At 47.0% G+C, this 26,824-nt stretch overlaps 1 protein-coding gene across 1 annotated transcript in view; it reads right to left on the bottom strand.

Annotated features, from left to right (window-relative positions):
* Positions 1 to 26,824, bottom strand: part of PROZ (protein Z, vitamin K dependent plasma glycoprotein) — a 248,373-nt gene that overhangs the window by 13,901 nt on the left and 207,648 nt on the right. Inside the window, exon 7 of the mRNA XM_069637169.1 lies at positions 14,997 to 15,114. Within this exon, the coding sequence (XP_069493270.1) occupies positions 14,997 to 15,114 (118 nt within the window). The remainder of the gene's footprint in view (positions 1 to 14,996; positions 15,115 to 26,824) is intronic.

Genomic DNA, 26,824 nt, shown 5'->3' with positions numbered 1-26,824 from the left:
TTTAGGAATAATGTTAAAAGAGCAGTGGAGGGACTAAATAAGGTGGTAATGTTCTGGATGGGATGAGACTACTGCTTACCCTGATGGGACATACAGCTCATACTAGTCCACCCAAGGCTACTATACACGTTTGTGGGTCCCTCAGTGCAGATACCACCCACCACATTCCCTAAACATGAGTCATTGTTAATTGCATTGTTTTGGGGGTCAGTTGCAAGGTGGTGCTATGCAGCCTGTATTGGGATTATGAAGATGTAGGGGTGAATGTGCTGGATATGTATAGCTGTTGTTATGCTTCGCAACTGCAGTTCATAGCGCAATGGCTCATACCTCATTATAGTTTTGAGAAGTCCTTACTTGGAAGAGTGTATAGTGTTTGGTGCTTAGAATGTCTCCTGGAAGGGGATGACTGCCGGGATCTAGATGTTCCTAATCTGGCACTGCTGGGCAAAAGGATTTGGAATAGTTTACTCAGGATTAGAGATGGAACATTTACATATGCTAAGGAATGTCCAATTGTGTCCCCTGCGCTCATTTATTTGTGGGAGGCACTTTTTTCTTTTAGAGAAATGGCAGAGCTATACTGTGTAAAGACCAACAATTTCCTGCAGTTTGCTAAGGTGACTAGAGCGACATGGGAATGTTGGGCTGGCTTCCAGAGGAACAACTAGAATCTGGCACACTGAAAACAATACTACATTTGAATACTGGCAAGGGGGAGAGCAGTGTTCATGGATTTGTAAGGCATTAAAAGCTGATAGGAAACATCCCGAGCTCAAATGTAAGGTTAAGTGTGAAGAGCATAACAAGGAATTGAGTGATGTGGATTGGAAGAGTGTAGGCAGATCTGTAAGGCTAGTGCCAGAGAAATACACACGTCAAGCAGATGGAGTTTATTATAATTCTCAGAACATACATAAACCCGATTATTGGGTGGAAAATAGATTATAATTCCATGAGATTGCCCGAAATGTCATAGCAGTGAAGCTCATTTGTATCATATGTTGTGGTCCTGCCCATGAGCTGCTTAATGCTAGTCACCAGTTGCTGATATAGAAAGCCACTGTGATGGAGAAGTTGGCTAGCACAGAGGTGCATTTGTTACGTCTACTAAGGAGGGGTAAAGAATGATAGATTAGTGTACAGGTTTGCATGTCTACGGCTGGAAGTGGCTAAAAGATTGATTGCTATATGGTGGATTTCTACAGTGAATCTACACATCTTTGCCCCTTAGAGATGCAATGTCTGGCAACTACAGAAATGGGGATCCTGCAAAGTAGGAGATAGGAGTCTAAGGATGGTGATGCCTCACCCATGAGGTAAACCATGACTTGTGTTTGCCCCCAGACACATATCATCAAAGACCAGAAGACCTGCACAACAAGATAATATTAGTACAGGAGATTGTTCCTTTATTGTGAAAGTTTATAATTGTATTTAGATTCAATATCATCAAAGATATAAGTCTGTAGTACTTTACTGATGCCTCTAGCAGTTCAATAGTTCCAGTACTTTGTTGTATGAGACCCTGGAAAGGATCTGATTCGGAGATCGATTTGGATTTGTTTACGATGAAATAAGCATTCAATATATATAGACTTGTTCTTTCAGGATGTTCACTATCAATGCCAGATGTTAAACATATGTGATTTTGTTTTGTTGTTGTTTCTTGCTTATATGAAAATAATAAAGAGATTTTTTAAAATAAATTAATAAACTTCTTATTGGCAAGCAGCTTTTCTGGCGATCTGCAAACATTGAGATTTTATCAAACTCTACCTGTGGCCAGCTCCCACTTGATCAGAAACTCAAAGAACAACTTACCAGAACACCTTGTGTCTCATATGAGGATCTTGCAATCATCCTAATCCTCACTCAGCTTCTGATTGTCCCCAGAGTACTTTCTTCCATTTCTAGGATCAGCCAGCTCCCTAACCAAGCCCCACTATTATCCTCAATAGATACTTAGGGCATGATTCTCAAAACATTTGAACCTAAGAGATGGTGGCCTACCCTAACGCAAATGTTTTTCTGAATTCACAAATGTCAGCTGAATATGCACATCCTGGAGATGTAAGTTTCCCTCCTAATGCACAACTGCATAAACCACCTGTTTGAATGAGGAATCTCTGTGCATTTAAAAGTGGATGCACGCTGAAATGTGTAGAAAACAAAAGCATTCCATGAGTGGGTCACTTTGGACCTTTCCATGCCTTTATTTCTGAAGTGGAACAGCAGTGATGTGAACTGAGGCTGTCCTATTTGCATTTCTATATTTCAAACTAGAAATCCTTTTTCTTGACATTTCAAAATGACAAGTCCTTGAAGGGTCCGTCATTGTTAAAAGCACTCCCAGCATTTGGGTGCTGTGAGTATGGCCCTGACACTGGTGTATGTAAAGGGGTCGAGCCAGTGCACTGTTTTCATTTGCTCATACGTCCCTGAGATACACAGGCCTCCTATTTGAATAAACTGATCTGGGCATTTTTCAGAAATCAAGCATCTAAAAAAGAGAATTCTCTTTGCTACTTTTTCCCTCAAACGTTTTCTTTGTTAGATTTATATGGACACACCCTTTAATTAATTTCTAAAATAAGCATTTATCAAAGGACCCAAACCTAAACTCATTTCATATCTCAGTTTTGGTATTTGTGTTTGTTCCCATGTAAAAACGATCATGACACAGAGTCATCTGTAAAAGATATTCAAGAAAGGCCTGAACTGTAGAGCTTAACATGGCCACTTGTTAATCTCAGCATCGGTCGGTTAACCCATTCTAGGGGAACCATTTTTCTTTTAAGTGTTTAATGAGATGCATTATCATGATGAGGATCCCATGCTACCTTTAATATCTTCAGTGTAAACAACAAAAAGATTCTTCTGGCAGATGAACTGGAAGTCGAACATGGAATCTATGATGTTTTTGACAGTCCAGTGTTACTGAAGTCCGTTTTCATGGGACCCGCTTTGGTAATGAAGGAAAAGCAATCTCTGCTCCTTCTCCTCTGTCAACCCCCATAAAATGCAGGGGACACCTTTGCCACCTCTGTTCTCTTCCCAACAATTCTCCCCCTCACCCATCTTCCTTGCCTTGTGTGGGGATCAACCCTGCACAACCCCAGTCTCCACCAGGTGCCACTCCTTACCCTCTCATGTCTCCACCCTTCTCCCCCTGCATGCCCATTGAAAACCATCACGGGATTGCTCTCGCTGCATCATGCTATACGCTTCGAATACAGAAGCCACCTTTCTCCCGGCCTGCAACATCAGGCCTACATTCTTTAATTGGCCAGGAATTGGAGTGCGCGCCTCGCCCCTGCTTTTTTGAACAATTAACTTGTGGAGATCCGGCTCCAGAGGCTGCAGCACCAGGGTTATTTTGCCCTACACTGGAGAGCCATAATCATGGTTCCCCCCTCCCCCTGCTAAGGGTATGATGTGTGTGTTGGAGGGGAGTCTTTCAATGGTCACCTGAATTGGTTAAATGGGTTCACTACATTGACCATAATTCCTAGAGACTGCAACTGCATTTATATTGGTTTCACCTGAATTGAATGGCAACTCAGCCTACCTGATGAGTATTGCAGATACGAAAGCGCTTGGAGGAGTACAACAGCGCAAGAAGGGAATTAACCCTGTTAATTTGATTGAGATTTAACCCTGTGAATATTTTGGACTCTTTGGGATTTAACCCTGTGATTGTTTCTGGATATTTGTTCAGGTAATATATTGGCCAGGAATTTGAGTGCGCGCCTCTCTCCTGCTTTTTTGAACTATCAGGCCTACATTCCCCTGCCTAATCTACTTTTCGCCTGACCTAATTGCTACCTCACCCAAGGCTTGCAACCTAAGGATCCTCTTTGATAACAACCTCTAACTGCAACAATTCATCAATACCACCACATCTGCAGCTCGTATTAACCTTCTCAACATTCAGAACATTTGTCAATTTCTTACTCATCACTCTACAAAAACTCTTTTCTCCCTGATTGTGGTCAGCAAACTAGACTACTGCCCATGCCTACTCCTTGGCTTGCTTCTCTACTCCTTCCTCCCCCAATGTCCTCCAATTCTCAACCCAACCTACCCAGATCCTCCCCCACTTCTATCTACTGATACCATATTAGACCATATTCCCAGAAACACAGGGGACGGGTGCAGTGGGAAGGAGCCTCGCGCGCTAAAGTTGCACTTAAGTCAAGCCCGTCTGTGAAGGGATCAAGGTGGAAGAGGCGAACACTGAGGGAAAAGTGGCAGCACAGAGAATCACAGCAGAGAAGGGGTGCGAGGCTGACTGGAGGGGGAGGGACAAAGAGGAATGAATGATGTATGCAGCAGCTAATTAGGGAAGAGCAGCTAGAGGCTTATGTACTTTTCTCTAATGTTTTGCGGTTTTGGCAGAAAGTGCGAGGAGAGGAGGAACGTAGTTATGAATGGGCATACTGAGGACCCAAAACGAGAAAATAAACCAACCAGTAAAGAAAAGCTTATGAATGAATCCAGCCGCGTTGGCCTGAAGAGGCAGAAGTGTCAGTTACAAGTATCGCTGTCGGAGGGAAGCGAGCGATAGAACTCCATTGTTTATTTAAGTTGTCAAGGGAAACCTAACAGAAATTGACTTGACTCGCATTCAGAGCCGTGATGCAGTTCACAGAATCCTGAAATAAACAATGGGGGGTGGAGCCGAGGAGGAAATTCCGACGACCTGTGATTCCCTTTCCCCGAAGGCAGTGAGTTACGCAGCAACATTGCCGGGAACCCTGGAGAGACAAAGCTTGTGGGAGATAGGAGAAACATAGAAAGCCACCCGGACAGAGCTTATGGACGAAATAGAAATAAAGTTCAGTGAGCCACCAAAAAAAGAACTAAACTACAAGTTAAGCAAAGGAGAAACTAAACAGTGTAAGTGTTGTCCTTATTGCCACATAAAAGGCTGACACCGTCCGTGTGCAGGATGGGCCATGGACAAAGCTATCTAGTTGTCCTTCAGCCATTAGAATACGCATCCTCCCCCGTGATCCTATACTTCAGCTGGCTCGGTGGGACAGGATCTTTCCTCTGGCTTTCTAACCCTGTACCACGGTTTATTTTTCTGCTAGCCTTTTAAAAACAGATTATTATAAATGTTTTCTTGTTAATGAACGCTCCCTGGATGCTCATTCAGCATTGTGCTATGATATATTATCGAACACAAGCCTGATGTGGTGGTGGTGGCCAAAATGAGGTGTAGGGATATCATCTCTGCTATTCAGATTAGATGTAGTAACGGGGTTAGAGATTACTTGTTTCTCCTGATGCAGGCTTTTACTTCGGTCACTGATAGCTGGGCCCCACTTCGATTTCGCAAACTCTGAGGTCGGCCTTCCGAATTATGTTTCTACAAGGATCTTAAATGTCTTTATTTGAAGCGGAGGCAAGCCAAACGTAAATGGCGTTCTTTGTACGGTCCGAATGAGAAGACTGTGCTAGTTCAAATCACTGCGTGCTATCATAGATCTATGTTAATAAAATAGAATCTTCCCTTAACCAACCTAGGGAACTGTTTTCTTTGGTATGGTCTTTGTCATCAAACCCTGCCTCATCGGCAGCTATTTGACCATCTCAGCCACTATCCAATTCACTAGTGTAGCACTTTGGGTTGCCTAGGCTGTGAACTCGTTCCTATGGACCTGAAGCAGGCCTTTGTAATCCTTCTGTTGAAGAAACCCTCCCTTGACCCTTCTGCTGCGGCCAATTTTTGCCCAATTTCTCTTCTGTTTTTTTATCAAGCTACTTAAGTCACTGAACTCTCCAGTGCTGAGCTCATTCTTAGAAAAACTCTCATTTATTTGATCCCTTTCAGTCTAGCCTTTAGCCTGGCCGTGGTACAGAGAGTGTCCCAGTCTCAGTGGTAGACGACCTGGCCTGGCTGTCTGATCAGGGAGAAGGGGGTGCTCTGATTTTATTAGATACATACATTTATTAGCATTTGATAGAGTTGACAACCCTCTCTTGCTGGACCGCCTAGCCCTGGCAGGACTTGCCGTCCCAGTCTTATCATGGTTTGCAACCTTCCTGAGTGACAGGGGGCAAATTCTTTCTCTTTCTTCTTTTTTCTGTCAGTCTCCTTTTCGTTCTTGTGGGGAACCCCAGGGCTCCGCCTTGTCTCCCATTCTTTTTAACACCTATATCCAGCCCTTAGTTGAGCTTGTCCACTCCCACGGCCTTCAGTGCTACTCCTATGCGGATGACAACCAGATTTTGGTGCAGCTTAATCTCACTCAACCAGGCACTGCGTCTCAGCCTAGGAGTTGCATGGAGGATGTGGGCTGTTGGATGAGTGACAACTGGCTTAGGTTGGATGGTGACAAGACAGAATTCCTGTTAGTTGGTCCCCCTTCTGCTGTTTCTCTATGGACAACCTCATTCTGGCCCCTTGCACTGGGTTCTTTTCCTAAACCTGTGCCGGTGGACAAGGACCTAGGTGTCAACATTTCTACATCTATTTCTATAGAGGCTCATCTTAGCTCCATATGTCAATATGGGCATTTTCAGCTTAGGGTTCTTAACAAGGTCCTGCCCTTTCTTCCTCCACAGTTGCACACACTGGTGGTTGCATCCCTTGTACTATGTCACATGTATTATTGCAACTCACTTCTTCGAATGGATTTTGCCCTCCCATGTATTCCTCATCTTTAATATATTCATGCCTGCTTGCAGCTTGCTTTGGAATTTCTTTTTCATAGAGCCGAGCGTTGTTGAATCATGGCCCTGACGGCTTCTGTACTGTCCTTGGCCATGATGTCCACGCTGGTATATGAAGGGGAAACTCGAAGCAGGTAAGCCCTCTCCCAAATCCCCATCCATTACCCCGTCTAAATGAAAATCTTCTTCTGACTCTAGGGACGTGTCCCCTGAGAAAAAGTGCTCTAGGCATCTGAAGCGCTCGAGATCGAAGTCCCGACGATCATTGTCATCCTCTCACAAAAATAGTAAGAAGTGACGCCAAAGGTCTACGTCGACTTCTTCCTCCTTTCCTGATAGTGTCCTGTCCAAAAAAGTCATTGAATGGGAAGATTTACACTAGAGAAAGCTTGACATTATTTAAGAGTGTGGCTCCTCCGAGTACCCCTCTCAAGGAGTGTAAGAAATCCAGCCACCTCTCTATGTCTAAAAAGACCAGCAGGGAGTCTGATGCATCTCCTTCCTGTGTGCCTAAAAGCCCGGGAAGAGAGGCACATCGAAACAAGTCAAAGGAGTCTTCCTCGCCGCACAAGGTGAAGTCATCATCTTCCTCCTCGAAGGCAAAAGGTTCAGGGTCTTCAACTGCAGTCTCAAGGTGCCAAATTGTGGAAAGCGTTACCATTTTCTTTGAGGGCCACTGAGAATGTTGTGTTGATCAGGCGTTCCCTAAAAACGTTGTTATTCTAATTGACCTGAGTGTGATGCTGGAAATGCATCGGAGGGACAGGGCCTGCGTATCCATGTCCTTTACTGCCTTTTTATCGTGTGGTCTGTCATATTTTCCGCGCAGAAGTTCATGTGGAACTCCTGGCGGTGCAGCTCTCTCTCTTTTGGTTTGGTGAACAGACCCATGGGATACCTTTACGGCACCGATGCGTGGGGGGTACAACCCTGTGCCCCTAGTGTATGTTTTTGGGCACCTGTGGGTGGCCCACAGAGCAGGGTATGGGCTGGTGACAGCTCCATGCTGAATTTGACAGGTGTGCTGAGTATCCTCTATTTTGGGGTACCCAGGCCCTGCCATTGGAATCAGTTGATTCCTGATGCAAAACAAGATGGCCCCTGTGGCCTCTTGCTTTCTATTACCTGTTACCTTGTTTTCCCAAAGTCCTGGGAAGCCCTGACTGGCTGTTGGGTGGAAGTTCCATATATGGTGTTGTTGTGAAGTCCAGTCCAGACTGACTGGAGCCTTCCCAGTGACTGTATGTTGTGGGTACGCCCTGTGGGTGGGACCTGGGTGAATGGAGTGTGTGACCAATATGCACTTCTTGTTGTGGCTGTCTGGTTTCTGCTATGAGAGACAAAGACTGAGACAGCCCTGCCCGAAACTGGCATGAATGCAGTGTGTAGTGTTGAATGGCTGAGTACTTGTCCCAATCCACATTCCTTGTTGTGAGTGTCTGAGAGAGAGGAGGATTGCCTGAATGCACTGTGTGCCTGATTGGCTGACTGACTGCATGAATGCCCTTCTGTATGATTGGCTGCTGAGAGTGACCCAGCAGTGTGGATGAGAGACAAGATAGTATATCTGGGGACCTCTCACCACTGGAAATTGTTCAGAAGCGTTCAGAAGCTGTGTCTACACTTGAAGAGTAACTGGAACTGCTGATCCTCGACACCCAGCTGGAAGACGAAGACTTGCTGTTGCATTTGCTTCGACCTGATCTGAAAGCTGCCGAACTCGTCAAGGACTGATCTGAGAGAGGACCTGGTAAGGCGCCCTCTTCCGTGCTCCGAGGGACCATCGAGCACCGCTAACCTTCGCCGAAGCTCCCTGGAAGTCAGACCCTCGAAAGGCTGCTGACCCGAGACGGGACCGCTGAGGAGAGCGAAGCAAAGCACCCGGACTTCGCCGCTGTCGAAGTCTATTGCCGTCGACCAGGGTTCGCAGGTTTGTGTAACCGCTGGAGGCCCGTCGAAGTTGTGTTGCCCAGCCGTGGGGACCACTTGACGCTGTGCCGCCGACGACCGGAGCTGCCCGCTCCTTTGCCTAAGAACATTTGAATCCAAGGACTCCCTTGTCCGCAACGTCGACCGCTTTGTCCCGCCGGAGAAAGTCGAGGATGACCAACACGCCGAGGAGAATCCGCCGGTGGGTTTCCCGCCACCTGAAGGCCACAAAGACTTCGACGACTCAACGCCCTCGTTGGGCCACAGCTCTTCTGAAACTCTTTGCGGTCCTGAACAATCCATCGTCGAGGTGCCCCGCACACCTCATCCTCTCAGGACGTCGCTGACGAGCACCGCCTGGATCGACATCGGGGTCTCGGCACCCTTGACCTTCTCATCACCGTCGTCGACGACAAGTTCACCATCTTTGACGCCTCTCGACGATCCGTGGCTCCTGCTTTAAGGGAGTCACTCAAGAAGGATCCTTTGACGTGTCTTCGAAGAACTCTTCTCCACCAGGTACATTGGGGGGGTAAAACATTATAGGAGGAAATAAGGCTATTGAACAACATATGGACTGGGCTTGTGCTATATATCTTTATTTTACAGGTTGCCCAGGTGGGGAGATCTCCACACAGAACTGTGTCTACCGGTAGAGGCCAGCATTCTGCCTACTGTTTCAACCATCTTACGTTCCCTCCTTTCTCTGTTGCTGGTTTCCTCGTTATTGATCTGTGTGACATTTTAACCATACGGTTGATGCACTTTAATGAGATTTGATGACATTGGTGGTACCACTTTAGAATTGTATAGATTTATCATTGTTGATTTCCGAGTATAAAGTGCGTTATTGTGATCGTGTACATACCTTCGAAAATTAATTATATAAATACTGTGTTTTCAGTAATACGGTGTGTGGACATTCCTTTTTGGGGGTTCGTGGACTACACTGTACTTAAGAACCAGCCTGCATCACCTCCTGAGAAGCTAGGCCTTGATTGCTGGACTACGTTACCAATAACAGAGAATCTTGGCTGGGGTCCTCTCTGCCTCTCCTCTACCATATAGAGAGCGGAAGTACAGACACCCCCCTCCAGTCTTCACACTGACCAGGCTTTAGGCTTTACTATTTAGGGGCGATTGTGCCAAGACGCCTTCTGGTGAATGTTTGCTTTACAAATGTTACTAACATAACAACTATAACCACTCCCTTTTCAGGTTTTTGAGATGACAACCTAGCTTTCAGAGGATGGCGCAGAGGGATCTAGGAGAGAGTGGCTGCCCCTCATCCCATGAACATTACTATGTCAAGTGAGTTCCGCAAGGAACTACAAGTTGAAAAGGAGAAGAATGCCAAATGGGTGGATCCCTACACAAGTGTTCGAGGGCAAAATTGGCAGTCGGCGAGCAGGTAGAAGGCTTGGCTGAAAAGTCGAACTTGAAAAGTGTGCTGGGATGCTGGGCCTGGGTTCCCAGTGTGTCTGGGATAAGAAGCTGTGTTCCATACTTAAATTGTGTGAACCTGCTACTTGTGCCTGTGTTTTCAGTAGAAAGGGTGACCTATCCGCTGATGGAGTCTCAAATTAGTATGGAACGACTTACTGTAAATAGTCCTGAGGTGGGGGAGCAAAGTGATAACTGTGCCTCTCCTCTACGATATAGAGAGCGGAAGTACAGACACCCCCCTCCAGTCTTCACACTGGTGGCAGCGGTGGGATGGTTATGGTTTTAAGAATCAGTGTATAACCGTGCCACTTGCAAAATATCTGCACTTTATTAAATTAAGGTTTGGTTGTGTACAAAATAACTGCATTACAAACAATGGAGTTTATTGCAAATGGTAAATTGACTATGATGAGCTTAGAGGCTCTCTAGAGTGCTTGTGAAGCCAGGGAGTTAGACTTTGTGGATAAGTCTAGGGCTGAGCTGATAGCTGCCCTGGTGGACTACCAGACTGATGGTGAAACACTTGATGAGGGGGGGAATGCAACCAATGAGGACTCTGCCCATGGGGGTTCTACTGAATCTGTTTCTGGGAATGCCACCATTCCTGCTGCCTCTGTTCCGAACCCCAGCACTGCTCTTCAGGGGGAAGCCCTGAAGATTGAACTTTTAAAATTGGAGCTACAACGGGAACAGTTAGCCTTTCAATACAAAAAGTTGGCAACCGAAGCTGAGTTGAAGAAAGAGGAGTTGGCACAGCAAGTGATACTCAAAGATAGGGACACTGAGCACCAAAGAATCCAGCTAGAGAAAGCTAGAGTGGAGACTTCAGCTAAACCAGTTGAGAGTGGCAGGTCCCCAGCCACCAAGTTTATGAAATATTTGGTTGGTGTGTTTGTGGAGGGTTCTGATATCCTCCAATGGATTGAAGCGTTTGAAATGGCTTGTGCAATTCATGATGTTGACGAAAGAGATTTGGCTAAGTGTTTGTTAAAGGCATGGTCTAGTAAAAAATTGTATTTAAAAAATAGATAGGCAACATAAAAAAAAAATACTAGCATTCTCTTTTTTAAAACTTCCTATGTAAAATTTTGAGCTATTCAAGCTCAAAATTCGCAAAAGCAAGCACAGTGGGCGCATCCATTTTGTGAAATGGATGCCCTCCTGTGCTGGCTTTTGCTTTTGCGGCACTTATGAAGGAAAAGCCAGCCAGCTGTAGTAAACAAAAGCTACCGCTGGGTGGCTTTCCCTTCATTAGTGCTGTACGCGGAGGACGGGGACCGGAGACCAGAGCAGGAAAGCTGCAGCTGAATCTCGGTAAGTGCTATTTATTTAAGTAAAAAAATAAGCACTAGCTGCGGTTTTTTTTCTAAGTTTTCCAGGCTGGAGGAGCCCGGAAAACTTAGAAATAAAACCGCAGCTTTAAAAACGTTGTATTTATGTTTGCGGTCGCTTTTGAAGCGACCGCAAACATAAATACAACGTTATTGTGTTGGAAAACGCTGCAGTTTTTCTTTCCAAGTTTCTCAGGCTCCTCCGGCTCGGAGGAGCCTGAGAAACTCGGAAAGAAAAACCGCAGCGTTTTCCAACACAACTGCGTTGTGTTTCTGCCTGAATCTGCTTTCCCATTTGGGGCTCTCGGGCTCCCCACGACTTACTATGTCAAGTGAGCTCCACGAGGAACTCCAAGTTGAAAAGGAGAAGAATGCCAAATGCGTGGATCCCTACACAAGTGTTCGAGGGCAAAATTGGCAGTCAGCGAGCAGGTAGAAGACTTGGCTGAAAAGTCGAACTTGAGGTTGACACCTTCTTGGATTGTTACATGTGTGTGCTCAAGAATAATGGTGTCCAATTAATTGCTCAATGTGTTTGCAAAAGCAGGATTGTCGATAGAAGATAGACCAGAAGGAAAGAAAATGTAGAATTGAGAATGTTGGGACATTGCAGGAGGAGGATCTCAAAGTTTGCATGGAGAGGTGTGGGAAGCTACTTGAGATTGGGGTTCCTTGTAGATGATTGTGATATTTAACCATCAGTTTGGGCAATAAGTTGTGTAATCTTTAAAAGAGTCAGCTTTTAGTGAGGAAATGAAGACCAATGTTACTCAGTGTTTAATAGCAAGTATTGGAGTTGAGCTTGGCCAAATCAGAGGTCAGGTAAGGTATTTCCAGGCAGAAGATGTGCAATTACGTGTTGAGTTTAGGTGTCAAGGTATGAGGCTGTTATCAAGACAGAAAAGGGGACAGTGTGCTGGGATGCTGGGCCTGGGTTCCCACTGTGTCTGGGATAGGAAGCTGGGGGTTCACTGTGTTCCATACTTACATTGTGTGAACCTGCTACTCGTGCCTGTGTTTTCAGTAGAAAGGGTGACCTATCCACTGATGGAGTCTCAAATTAGTATGGAACGACTTACTGTACATAGTCCAGAGGTGGGGGAGCAAAGTGATAACCATAAGGTAGATAGTGTGGTGTTAAGGCGAAATGGGATGCGAGTCCTGGTGAAGGATTGCTGTTCTGTTGGAAATGCTTACGTGTGAGTGAAGGACATAGCATTCTGGAATATAAGCGAGGCTGTGTGGGTGTGGAACCTTCGTCTAGGGGCTGGGACTGGGATGCATCTCAGTGCAGGGAGCATGATTCCGCTGTGTGTCTATGGGCGATGAGGGTTTTGACATTGCTTCTCGGTTGGTTGGTAACGGGTTACCCAATAGGAGCTGCTTCGACAGATTGCGCACCTTGACGGTTTGGAACCTTGATCTAGGCTGATGGTGTGTGGGAAGGGATGGCCATGTAGAGGTAGTCCCTCCTCGGCAACCAACATGTGTTGAGTGCTGCTGATGTGGGGATACTGTTGCATTGTACATTAAAGTAGTGTATGCATTGTGGGGCAGTTTGTTCCTCACTTGGAGTGAAACAGGTGGGCATGCTGTGTGCGTCTACTGTATGTTTCTTGTTCATTATTCCTGCTTGGGAGTGGGGATTGTATAGAAAAGGTGCAGAGATGGTACCCTATGATGGTCATGTTTTTGTTGCCGCAATATCGTGGACCTCATTTGTCAGGACTTGAGTCCCCCATAGGGAAGAATGGGAGAGGGAGTGGGAACATGTAGTGGGGTACAAGGAGAGCACAAAGCAGGGTTGTGGAAAACATGCAAGATTACAGGAGTATCCCCATGAGAATAAAGATGCCTCCAGAATGACACTGAAGGCTAGAAACACAGATAACCAACAAAGTGCGAGCATATTGGACACAGCCTAAGCGTCCCGGAAGACCACCGTGTGGACGTGATCCAAATGAGAGAAACTGAAGGAAGAAACTTGTGTGACACAGATTCAAAGTAGGTAGGGGCAAAATAATATGTCAATGAATAGGATATGATTGGACATTGAATTGAGTAGGGTACTAGTTTCAGAGGGGAAGGTTCTGTGGGGCAGAAGCAGGAAATCATGTTGGGGTCAGCCGGTTAGGGATGGTTCGTAAGTGTCTGTGCTGGGCAACTAAGGGAACTGGTGGGTTGAGTGCAGAAATTCAATAGGAGTTGAATGAAAGATTGATATGATGGGCTAGGGGAGGTGCTATAAGGCAGCTGCGATAGGGCATGGTGAATAAGAGGCTGATTGAATTGGTGAGCCGTGTAGTGAGTGGTATGTGGTGTAGGGAATGATATGTCTTTCACACAGCTGTGCCCTCCAAGCTAGTTCAACCTCTCACTTGTTTTTGTTTTTTCAATGGCAATTTAAGTTTTCTCCAGAAGATGATTTCATGAAAATGAGGACATGGCTAACCTCTGCCAAATCACAGTGACAGTACATTTCACGGTAGGGGGTCAGCATTATTGCATATTGCTAATTTAGTTACAGTGACAAAATGATTACTGCCCTGCAGGCGTGCAGGGATTAGAAGTGTTTTCTAAACCTCTACCCCACAGCACACTACTGCTAATAGAACAGCAGTGATCTCAACCATAGAGGTGAAACTGGCACAACATGCACTCCTTTGCCTCTTTAAGGTTGCATGTGCCAAGCGCGGGCTCTTCTCTGCAAGATTGCTGTGAGCAGCAAGATTGCTGTGAGCAGCAAGGAAGCATCCAAAGCTACAATAGTACTATAATTACCACAAAAAAAGAAACGTTCAATCAAGGTTCTTTAAAAGTAAGACATTAATTAAGTACAAGGGCAAACTACCAAACACGCTAACAGCCCACCCCTTTAAGCCAGCACAGAACACAAAGCATCCTGGGCAAGGCCGACCATAGGTTGTGTGTGAAGCGTCCAGGCCCTGCAACTAAAAGCCCACTAGAAACCAAGCGGATATAATAAATGTCATCAGGTTTGGTTTTGAAAATGTTAACTGTCATTTCTCATCTGCCACTATATCAAACATGATCTAGATTTCTGTTTATATTTAGTCCAAGCTCCAGCACCAGACAAATGAGGTTATGCAATGACATCTATGTGAAAGATGGATGCCAGTTTGTTTAAAAGCGGTCCATGGCTATTGGAATGAGTTTGGTTCCAGCAAACCGCTTTAGTAAGGCCTATGTTTCTCTGCAGATGCCATGTTGCCTAGTTACAATGCAGCTGATGGTGTGTCAGTAGACATGGCCCGGAAAGTGCACATGTGTGAACTATGCTTTTCAGCACAGAACTTTCTGAAAGTGAGGCCTGCTTACAAGAGCCCACTTTCTGAGAGAGAATACTATCCTTTCCCATAGCAAAAATCTAAAAAGCGCAGGATTGTACACCCTTCCGGTTGGCCTTCTGCTAGTGATTTAAACATCAAGCTCAAATGAATACAGATTGTCTACGCAATCACTAAACAATGCTGCATGGTTTGCTTCCTCTAATGCAAAGAGAGACGTGTATTGTGATGTGCGCTGTTCATTGAGGAGGCACACTTTTGCGCTGGCACAGGAACCCCAGGTAGCCTTCCCACTTACCAGTTGCCACCTTGAACTGGCTGTGGACACGGGTGCACTCAGCTGTAGTCAGGACAAAGTTGGAATTTACTATAGCACCACTGCAAAATGCGTTGTTTTCTGCGTCAAGTAAAAGGACCTTAAAGGCAAAGAATACATAAAAAAATATATTAGTCATACAGCCAACGAAATCAATATATCAACAACATCTAAAGTGCGTGTGTGTATGCCTGCATCTGACTTTCTATTTGGAGAGGTGGGAGGGGCGTGGGGTTGAAGCTACGCTCTACCTCATGCCCTCCGCCCCTCTTACTGAACGCCCCCGTAACCATAGCAATAAGCCCATCTTCCCATGACAGCAAAGGAACAGCCTCTATGCAGAATGGCCGCTGCTATCATGGACCAGGCATTTTGATTGTGATATGCTTGTCATACCAAGACTTGGTGAGTGCAACTGGTGGCCACCGGGCAATGACAACATAGGGAGGTGCACGCGCCACACGTGAGAGTCAGTGCTCCCTCTGGGCCACTTGGTATCGTGGCAGTGATTTTGGCAGACATGGCATACGGTGATAGTGTATTTCATACTGGCGCGTGGGACTATGCAGATGTAGAAGGTGTGGAATGAACTAGTCATTTAGTTAATTAAATACACATGCAGGACTAAAAGTATTCCATTACAGAAGACAGACTTCTCCTCCTCTTTATTACTGTGGGTACCAACATAAGGGTAGAGTCAATTGGGTGCAAGAATAATCATTCTAGGAAGGATAACCTGGGCACAAAATGCCATATCACATTAGAGCAAATGATTATCACTACGCCCTGAGATGGGCCATTAAGGGATTTGGTTCAGCCAAAACTGGCAGTCCGTGCTATCTGGGCTTTGAGTCCTTATTGAGTTTGAAAGCAGTAAGAAGTCATACGAAGGCAACTGCACATAATCCAAAATGGAGCAGATCCGGCTTATGGACCGTTCCCTTTAGAATCGGAAAACTGTATTGCCACCCTAGCCTTCTCTCTGGGTGTCACGCCATTGCTTTAGTTCCTGTGCCCATACATTGAATATGTGGCATATCTGCATTTTGTGCCACTTGTATGCATGTATAAAGCACTTTGACATTACGGGTTCAAATTGCATTAACAGTCTAGTCCTAGTGGCATGGACCAGTGCCAAGGGTGTGCACCTTTATAAGGATATCTTACTTACTGATTGAACAGTGGAACAAACTAGCTATAATGTAGCACCCACATATTTCTATGTTCCTGTTTAATAGTAGTACTCTGATTGGGAAAGATTGGCTGGATGCAGGCCCAGAGACCTGAGACTAAGATAATGAAAATAACCTACAACCAGAGTATCAACCATCATATGCCAGGGTGCTGCCATTTTATGGCAGATTGCTTAGAATCTCTATTTGAACATTACTTTAATAGTCAACACGATTGTCAATAAGATAATACTGAACAACATTCTGTCGGGGGAGTTGGGATGGAGGTTATATATTTGGACTGTTTATTATAGCAGGGTCCTGCTAAACAAGGCAGGGTATTGAACAATATGCTTCATGTACATGAAGAGACCATGGGCATGCTCAACGAAGCAGAGAAAACATGATGGGGTTCATGTTTTCCATTTGCTGAGCTCACTTCCGGTTGAGCAGCAGGATCATTGAGCACATATCTACTTTGCTCCACAAAAGTTAAACAAGTTGTGTTCTTATGTCCAATGTATCTGGGAATTAGGAGAACATGCCTAGAACTGGTTATTAACAACTTTAAGATTAGGATCATGAGAGAAGTATTTATTTTGAGTAAGAAAACCTTGTATGTCCCAGCTGTCTTAGCTGTATCCGAAAATTAATAAGGCTTAGCATTGCCTAAATACCGACATTTGATTAATTGATATTTATTAATCTATGGGCTCACATTTTGATTTTGATGAATATTTAAAGCATGTTTTGATGTTTCATATGAATTGTATTGGTTTCTGTCGCTTTTAATATAATCTGTTTGCAATACTGTTTGAACTTTTATGGGACTAGTTCCAGGAACAAGCTTAAATTGAATTAAATTGATAGGGTGAGCAAAGGCATGACTGAGTGAGGGAGGGAGAGCAAGCAATCGAGTAAGAGACCGAGCAAGCAGGGGAGTAAGTGAGCAGAAGCATCTCTACACCCCAATTCTCTGACTCCTCCTCCACCTCTTGTTACTGATCATCAACACTAAGTGTTATTGGTTTAAAAAGAAAGCACACTCAGCCATTTCCTGAAAGACGTGTGGGACCACATAACTCGTGTGTGGAAAACAACCCAGTCCATATGTGACTAACGACCATGGGACTATGACTAGGAGACATTGGTCAGGGGGCTGGAGATATTGCTTCGGTATTTATTTGTGAATTCATTTTGTGAGGATTGCTTGAGGCAATTGAACAAGGGAAGACCAGGTGAGTGGAGGGGCGTCATTTGGGGAGCTACTAGGGTTCACAGCTGCAAACTCTGGTGACTCCCTTGCAACCCCTGGCATATCCTCTGCAACCGCCGGCATGGAGCTTGCTCCTTTGTAAAATAGTTTCTTGTTTTCAACAGGGGACGGTGACTCCTGTTGAAAACAACAAACTATTCAGAAAAGGTGCCAGCTCCACCTGGGCAGCAGGCGTGGTGTCGTCCGGCGCAACTGTGTCTCAAATGCTCTCTGTTCTCAAGGGTTGCTTAGCAACCATGAGCTCATCCCACGTCCGTGGGGAGAGAAAGAGAGGAACAGAGGTGATGGGAGGGAACGAATAGGGGCAGAGGAAGAGCCCAGGAAGATCAGCATGTGTGAGTACGGTTATGGGTTTGCCGATATCGGGCCAGTGGCAGCAGAGGCAGAGCAGCACTTTGCCCTTAGGCCACGGTCAGCTTCTCCGCGCATCCTCTCTGGATTTGGGCTCTGTTCTGGGAGCGGCTCCGGGGGCTTCTTCATTCTTGGACCAGGTGATCCCTGGTGCTGGCTGACAGGAGAGACCTGTGCTTTTTCATCGAGGATGCCCGGGACGGGCTTCCAATGGCCATGGATCCATGTACAGCATGAACACTGGGGCAATGTGTTTGTGTGGGGGGGTGAATTGAGGGGGGGGGTATGGGCCATGTCCCCAGATGCTTCTGCCTATTCTCCCCTTCATGCTGCAAAGTTTAAAACATACCTTTTCACCCAATAACTTTCCAGCCTCCCGCTGAGCACTAATTTTCGCAATCCGCTACTTCTTATTACTTCCATTTCCTTGGAAATGTCTTTTTTCCAGTTCCTGTCGCTCCCCTCCCCCCCCCCACACCTGGTCCCCTGCAGCTGAAGGCTTGGTGGACTAGGCTATTCGAAAGGTGCCCACGCAGAAATTCTGATGCTGCTGCAACCACCAGGGCCACCGACAGACTGACCGACTGGCATGGAAAGGAGATAGTTTACTATGAGTTAGCTTGGGAGTGTGTGGTGGCTATATGCTTTCCTTTAGATAGAGTGCCTCATTAGGAGGCAGGCGGCCACGTAATGACCGGCACTGTTCATTACGGGCTGCCCTATTACGAGGACTGCTGCCGGACCCGCTAAGGAACGTCTGGTCAGACCAGGCGTCCTTAGCGGGTCCCGCTAGCAGTCCAGGATGCTAACAACAGGCCCGTCATTAATGGGCCCGTTGTTAGCACCATCCCCATTCCCATTGAGCCCTATCGGGGCTCAATGGGAATGGGGGTGTACCGGGTCCGGGTCCCGAGAATGGGAATTACCGGGCCCTCCAAGGTCGGAATGGCCCAGTAAGTCCCCTTTTGCGGGACCCGGACCTGGTACCCGGTATGGAGGTAGCCATGCCGCTTTTAACAGCATGGCTACCTCCATACTCGTAATGAGGCTCATAGAGATACATTTATATATATATTTGTGTTCATGCACGAGCTGAGACATTGGAGTGCAGCAGAAACAACAGAGGCTGCAGTGGCGTGGCCTGGTGAGTGATGGGCATGCACACCTCTTCCCCTTGGCTGTACCTATGCTTTGTGTAGTGAGTTAACCTGGGTGTTGCCACCTAGAGCGGGGAGCAAGATTGTTGCAGCCCCGAGGGGATACTGCACAGATTTCTTGAGACGGTTGGGGGTAGCCATCACCCCATAGCCGGTGGGCTTTAAGAGAGAGACTGCAGCATATGCTGTCTGTGCCCTGATAGCATTAGACGCCTTGTGTGACATGTGTAATCCTCAAAAGAGAGAACTGTGTGCCTAAACAAATGGTAAGTCCTGAAATATTGGTTTATGTTGCATGCAGTTGCATCCCCTGCCAGTAACACCACAACAGAATTACAATCTTCATTCCTTTTACTATACTTTCTACAATTCCCCATTCTCTACTGCCATGTCTTTGTAACTTTTTTTTCTCTCCCTGCACCTTCCGTGTCCACATTTTCCACTCCTCCCCTTGGTCTCTTCCTTCTTTTACATTTTCCTTTTTTAACTCACTTTTTCATTATGCACACTACCCTACAATTTAGCCCACAAAGTTATTGTTCTCCTGATTTCCTCATATATTACTATTCTTTGCTTAACCTTATCTCTGACAAATCTGTGTGTTTGTTGATCTCCATTCCCTCCCAAACACTTAATTCCAGTCCAGTACCACATCCTGTCTTAATAAGGTGTATACAGCTACCAGAAGTCCTTGCAGCAGAATCCTCACTAAGTGTTAACACCTGCACTTGCTGTGAGCTGCAAGTTAAGACAGCCTCCCTGATGACGTGTATTGGCACAGAAACCGGTCGGAGGAGAACACCTGTGGCTGAGAAGGTTTACTGTGCAGGGAACTGGAGTGCGCCCCTCTCCTCTTTTTTCAACACATTTGTAAGTTTTCTGAAGGGTGGAATCTTCAGAAATCTAATAGGGTGCTGCACCGGGGTAATTTATGCCCAACTTTGGAGTGCCTCACTGTAGGCTACTCCCCCCCTTTCCCCACTGTGGGATTGGGTGTGAGTCTGTTCCTTGCAAACCTGATGACTACAGCTACCAGAAGTCCTTGCAGCAGAATCCTCACTAAGTGTTAACACCTGCACTTGCTGTGAGCTGCAAGTTAAGACAGCCTCCCTGATGACGTGTATTGGCACAGAAACCGGTCGGAGGAGAACACCTGTGGCTGAGAAGGTTTACTGTGCAGGGAACTGGAGTGCGCCCCTCTCCTCTTTTTTCAACACATTTGTAAGTTTTCTGAAGGGTGGAATCTTCAGAAATCTAATAGGGTGCTGCACCGGGGTAATTTATGCCCAACTTTGGAGTGCCTCACTGTAGGCTACTCCCCCCCTTTCCCCACTGTGGGATTGGGTGTGAGTCTGTTCCTTGCAAACCTGATGACTACAGCTACCAGAAGTCCTTGCAGCAGAATCCTCACTAAGTGTTAACACCTGCACTTGCTGTGAGCTGCAAGTTAAGACAGCCTCCCTGATGACGTGTATTGGCACAGAAACCGGTCGGAGGAGAACACCTGTGGCTGAGAAGGTTTACTGTGCAGGGAACTGGAGTGCGCCCCTCTCCTCTTTTTTCAACACATTTGTAAGTTTTCTGAAGGGTGGAATCTTCAGAAATCTAATAGGGTGCTGCACCGGGGTAATTTATGCCCAACTTTGGAGTGCCTCACTGTAGGCTACTCCCCCCCTTTCCCCACTGTGGGATTGGGTGTGAGTCTGTTCCTTGCAAACCTGATGACTACAGCTACCAGAAGTCCTTGCAGCAGAATCCTCACTAAGTGTTAACACCTGCACTTGCTGTGAGCTGCAAGTTAAGACAGCCTCCCTGATGACGTGTATTGGCACAGAAACCGGTCGGAGGAGAACACCTGTGGCTGAGAAGGTTTACTGTGCAGGGAACTGGAGTGCGCCCCTCTCCTCTTTTTTCAACACATTTGTAAGTTTTCTGAAGGGTGGAATCTTCAGAAATCTAATAGGGTGCTGCACCGGGGTAATTTATGCCCAACTTTGGAGTGCCTCACTGTAGGCTACTCCCCCCCTTTCCCCACTGTGGGATTGGGTGTGAGTCTGTTCCTTGCAAACCTGATGACTACAGCTACCAGAAGTCCTTGCAGCAGAATCCTCACTAAGTGTTAACACCTGCACTTGCTGTGAGCTGCAAGTTAAGACAGCCTCCCTGATGACGTGTATTGGCACAGAAACCGGTCGGAGGAGAACACCTGTGGCTGAGAAGGTTTACTGTGCAGGGAACTGGAGTGCGCCCCTCTCCTCTTTTTTCAACACATTTGTAAGTTTTCTGAAGGGTGGAATCTTCAGAAATCTAATAGGGTGCTGCACCGGGGTAATTTATGCCCAACTTTGGAGTGCCTCACTGTAGGCTACTCCCCCCCTTTCCCCACTGTGGGATTGGGTGTGAGTCTGTTCCTTGCAAACCTGATGACTACAGCTACCAGAAGTCCTTGCAGCAGAATCCTCACTAAGTGTTAACACCTGCACTTGCTGTGAGCTGCAAGTTAAGACAGCCTCCCTGATGACGTGTATTGGCACAGAAACCGGTCGGAGGAGAACACCTGTGGCTGAGAAGGTTTACTGTGCAGGGAACTGGAGTGCGCCCCTCTCCTCTTTTTTCAACACATTTGTAAGTTTTCTGAAGGGTGGAATCTTCAGAAATCTAATAGGGTGCTGCACCGGGGTAATTTATGCCCAACTTTGGAGTGCCTCACTGTAGGCTACTCCCCCCCCTTTCCCCACTGTGGGATTGGGTGTGAGTCTGTTCCTTGCAAACCTGATGACTACAGCTACCAGAAGTCCTTGCAGCAGAATCCTCACTAAGTGTTAACACCTGCACTTGCTGTGAGCTGCAAGTTAAGACAGCCTCCCTGATGACGTGTATTGGCACAGAAACCGGTCGGAGGAGAACACCTGTGGCTGAGAAGGTTTACTGTGCAGGGAACTGGAGTGCGCCCCTCTCCTCTTTTTTCAACACATTTGTAAGTTTTCTGAAGGGTGGAATCTTCAGAAATCTAATAGGGTGCTGCACCGGGGTAATTTATGCCCAACTTTGGAGTGCCTCACTGTAGGCTACTCCCCCCCCTTTCCCCACTGTGGGATTGGGTGTGAGTCTGTTCCTTGCAAACCTGATGACTACAGCTACCAGAAGTCCTTGCAGCAGAATCCTCACTAAGTGTTAACACCTGCACTTGCTGTGAGCTGCAAGTTAAGACAGCCTCCCTGATGACGTGTATTGGCACAGAAACCGGTCGGAGGAGAACACCTGTGGCTGAGAAGGTTTACTGTGCAGGGAACTGGAGTGCGCCCCTCTCCTCTTTTTTCAACACATTTGTAAGTTTTCTGAAGGGTGGAATCTTCAGAAATCTAATAGGGTGCTGCACCGGGGTAATTTATGCCCAACTTTGGAGTGCCTCACTGTAGGCTACTCCCCCCCTTTCCCCACTGTGGGATTGGGTGTGAGTCTGTTCCTTGCAAACCTGATGACTACAGCTACCAGAAGTCCTTGCAGCAGAATCCTCACTAAGTGTTAACACCTGCACTTGCTGTGAGCTGCAAGTTAAGACAGCCTCCCTGATGACGTGTATTGGCACAGAAACCGGTCGGAGGAGAACACCTGTGGCTGAGAAGGTTTACTGTGCAGGGAACTGGAGTGCGCCCCTCTCCTCTTTTTTCAACACATTTGTAAGTTTTCTGAAGGGTGGAATCTTCAGAAATCTAATAGGGTGCTGCACCGGGGTAATTTATGCCCAACTTTGGAGTGCCTCACTGTAGGCTACTCCCCCCCTTTCCCCACTGTGGGATTGGGTGTGAGTCTGTTCCTTGCAAACCTGATGACTACAGCTACCAGAAGTCCTTGCAGCAGAATCCTCACTAAGTGTTAACACCTGCACTTGCTGTGAGCTGCAAGTTAAGACAGCCTCCCTGATGACGTGTATTGGCACAGAAACCGGTCGGAGGAGAACACCTGTGGCTGAGAAGGTTTACTGTGCAGGGAACTGGAGTGCGCCCCTCTCCTCTTTTTTCAACACATTTGTAAGTTTTCTGAAGGGTGGAATCTTCAGAAATCTAATAGGGTGCTGCACCGGGGTAATTTATGCCCAACTTTGGAGTGCCTCACTGTAGGCTACTCCCCCCCTTTCCCCACTGTGGGATTGGGTGTGAGTCTGTTCCTTGCAAACCTGATGACTACAGCTACCAGAAGTCCTTGCAGCAGAATCCTCACTAAGTGTTAACACCTGCACTTGCTGTGAGCTGCAAGTTAAGACAGCCTCCCTGATGACGTGTATTGGCACAGAAACCGGTCGGAGGAGAACACCTGTGGCTGAGAAGGTTTACTGTGCAGGGAACTGGAGTGCGCCCCTCTCCTCTTTTTTCAACACATTTGTAAGTTTTCTGAAGGGTGGAATCTTCAGAAATCTAATAGGGTGCTGCACCGGGGTAATTTATGCCCAACTTTGGAGTGCCTCACTGTAGGCTACTCCCCCCCTTTCCCCACTGTGGGATTGGGTGTGAGTCTGTTCCTTGCAAACCTGATGACTACAGCTACCAGAAGTCCTTGCAGCAGAATCCTCACTAAGTGTTAACACCTGCACTTGCTGTGAGCTGCAAGTTAAGACAGCCTCCCTGATGACGTGTATTGGCACAGAAACCGGTCGGAGGAGAACACCTGTGGCTGAGAAGGTTTACTGTGCAGGGAACTGGAGTGCGCCCCTCTCCTCTTTTTTCAACACATTTGTAAGTTTTCTGAAGGGTGGAATCTTCAGAAATCTAATAGGGTGCTGCACCGGGGTAATTTATGCCCAACTTTGGAGTGCCTCACTGTAGGCTACTCCCCCCCTTTCCCCACTGTGGGATTGGGTGTGAGTCTGTTCCTTGCAAACCTGATGACTACAGCTACCAGAAGTCCTTGCAGCAGAATCCTCACTAAGTGTTAACACCTGCACTTGCTGTGAGCTGCAAGTTAAGACAGCCTCCCTGATGACGTGTATTGGCACAGAAACCGGTCGGAGGAGAACACCTGTGGCTGAGAAGGTTTACTGTGCAGGGAACTGGAGTGCGCCCCTCTCCTCTTTTTTCAACACATTTGTAAGTTTTCTGAAGGGTGGAATCTTCAGAAATCTAATAGGGTGCTGCACCGGGGTAATTTATGCCCAACTTTGGAGTGCCTCACTGTAGGCTACTCCCCCCCTTTCCCCACTGTGGGATTGGGTGTGAGTCTGTTCCTTGCAAACCTGATGACTACAGCTACCAGAAGTCCTTGCAGCAGAATCCTCACTAAGTGTTAACACCTGCACTTGCTGTGAGCTGCAAGTTAAGACAGCCTCCCTGATGACGTGTATTGGCACAGAAACCGGTCGGAGGAGAACACCTGTGGCTGAGAAGGTTTACTGTGCAGGGAACTGGAGTGCGCCCCTCTCCTCTTTTTTCAACACATTTGTAAGTTTTCTGAAGGGTGGAATCTTCAGAAATCTAATAGGGTGCTGCACCGGGGTAATTTATGCCCAACTTTGGAGTGCCTCACTGTAGGCTACTCCCCCCCTTTCCCCACTGTGGGATTGGGTGTGAGTCTGTTCCTTGCAAACCTGATGACTACAGCTACCAGAAGTCCTTGCAGCAGAATCCTCACTAAGTGTTAACACCTGCACTTGCTGTGAGCTGCAAGTTAAGACAGCCTCCCTGATGACGTGTATTGGCACAGAAACCGGTCGGAGGAGAACACCTGTGGCTGAGAAGGTTTACTGTGCAGGGAACTGGAGTGCGCCCCTCTCCTCTTTTTTCAACACATTTGTAAGTTTTCTGAAGGGTGGAATCTTCAGAAATCTAATAGGGTGCTGCACCGGGGTAATTTATGCCCAACTTTGGAGTGCCTCACTGTAGGCTACTCCCCCCCTTTCCCCACTGTGGGATTGGGTGTGAGTCTGTTCCTTGCAAACCTGATGACTACAGCTACCAGAAGTCCTTGCAGCAGAATCCTCACTAAGTGTTAACACCTGCACTTGCTGTGAGCTGCAAGTTAAGACAGCCTCCCTGATGACGTGTATTGGCACAGAAACCGGTCGGAGGAGAACACCTGTGGCTGAGAAGGTTTACTGTGCAGGGAACTGGAGTGCGCCCCTCTCCTCTTTTTTCAACACATTTGTAAGTTTTCTGAAGGGTGGAATCTTCAGAAATCTAATAGGGTGCTGCACCGGGGTAATTTATGCCCAACTTTGGAGTGCCTCACTGTAGGCTACTCCCCCCCTTTCCCCACTGTGGGATTGGGTGTGAGTCTGTTCCTTGCAAACCTGATGACTACAGCTACCAGAAGTCCTTGCAGCAGAATCCTCACTAAGTGTTAACACCTGCACTTGCTGTGAGCTGCAAGTTAAGACAGCCTCCCTGATGACGTGTATTGGCACAGAAACCGGTCGGAGGAGAACACCTGTGGCTGAGAAGGTTTACTGTGCAGGGAACTGGAGTGCGCCCCTCTCCTCTTTTTTCAACACATTTGTAAGTTTTCTGAAGGGTGGAATCTTCAGAAATCTAATAGGGTGCTGCACCGGGGTAATTTATGCCCAACTTTGGAGTGCCTCACTGTAGGCTACTCCCCCCCTTTCCCCACTGTGGGATTGGGTGTGAGTCTGTTCCTTGCAAACCTGATGACTACAGCTACCAGAAGTCCTTGCAGCAGAATCCTCACTAAGTGTTAACACCTGCACTTGCTGTGAGCTGCAAGTTAAGACAGCCTCCCTGATGACGTGTATTGGCACAGAAACCGGTCGGAGGAGAACACCTGTGGCTGAGAAGGTTTACTGTGCAGGGAACTGGAGTGCGCCCCTCTCCTCTTTTTTCAACACATTTGTAAGTTTTCTGAAGGGTGGAATCTTCAGAAATCTAATAGGGTGCTGCACCGGGGTAATTTATGCCCAACTTTGGAGTGCCTCACTGTAGGCTACTCCCCCCCTTTCCCCACTGTGGGATTGGGTGTGAGTCTGTTCCTTGCAAACCTGATGACTACAGCTACCAGAAGTCCTTGCAGCAGAATCCTCACTAAGTGTTAACACCTGCACTTGCTGTGAGCTGCAAGTTAAGACAGCCTCCCTGATGACGTGTATTGGCACAGAAACCGGTCGGAGGAGAACACCTGTGGCTGAGAAGGTTTACTGTGCAGGGAACTGGAGTGCGCCCCTCTCCTCTTTTTTCAACACATTTGTAAGTTTTCTGAAGGGTGGAATCTTCAGAAATCTAATAGGGTGCTGCACCGGGGTAATTTATGCCCAACTTTGGAGTGCCTCACTGTAGGCTACTCCCCCCCTTTCCCCACTGTGGGATTGGGTGTGAGTCTGTTCCTTGCAAACCTGATGACTACAGCTACCAGAAGTCCTTGCAGCAGAATCCTCACTAAGTGTTAACACCTGCACTTGCTGTGAGCTGCAAGTTAAGACAGCCTCCCTGATGACGTGTATTGGCACAGAAACCGGTCGGAGGAGAACACCTGTGGCTGAGAAGGTTTACTGTGCAGGGAACTGGAGTGCGCCCCTCTCCTCTTTTTTCAACACATTTGTAAGTTTTCTGAAGGGTGGAATCTTCAGAAATCTAATAGGGTGCTGCACCGGGGTAATTTATGCCCAACTTTGGAGTGCCTCACTGTAGGCTACTCCCCCCCTTTCCCCACTGTGGGATTGGGTGTGAGTCTGTTCCTTGCAAACCTGATGACTACAGCTACCAGAAGTCCTTGCAGCAGAATCCTCACTAAGTGTTAACACCTGCACTTGCTGTGAGCTGCAAGTTAAGACAGCCTCCCTGATGACGTGTATTGGCACAGAAACCGGTCGGAGGAGAACACCTGTGGCTGAGAAGGTTTACTGTGCAGGGA

The sequence above is a fragment of the Ambystoma mexicanum genome, chromosome 7p (genome assembly GCF_040938575.1).
Source record: "Ambystoma mexicanum isolate Mex_15411 chromosome 7p, UKY_AmexF1_1, whole genome shotgun sequence".
Taxonomy (NCBI): domain Eukaryota; kingdom Metazoa; phylum Chordata; class Amphibia; order Caudata; family Ambystomatidae; genus Ambystoma; species Ambystoma mexicanum.
Note: the sequence above shows the minus strand (reverse complement) of the source record. Positions and strands in the feature narration are given on the sequence as shown.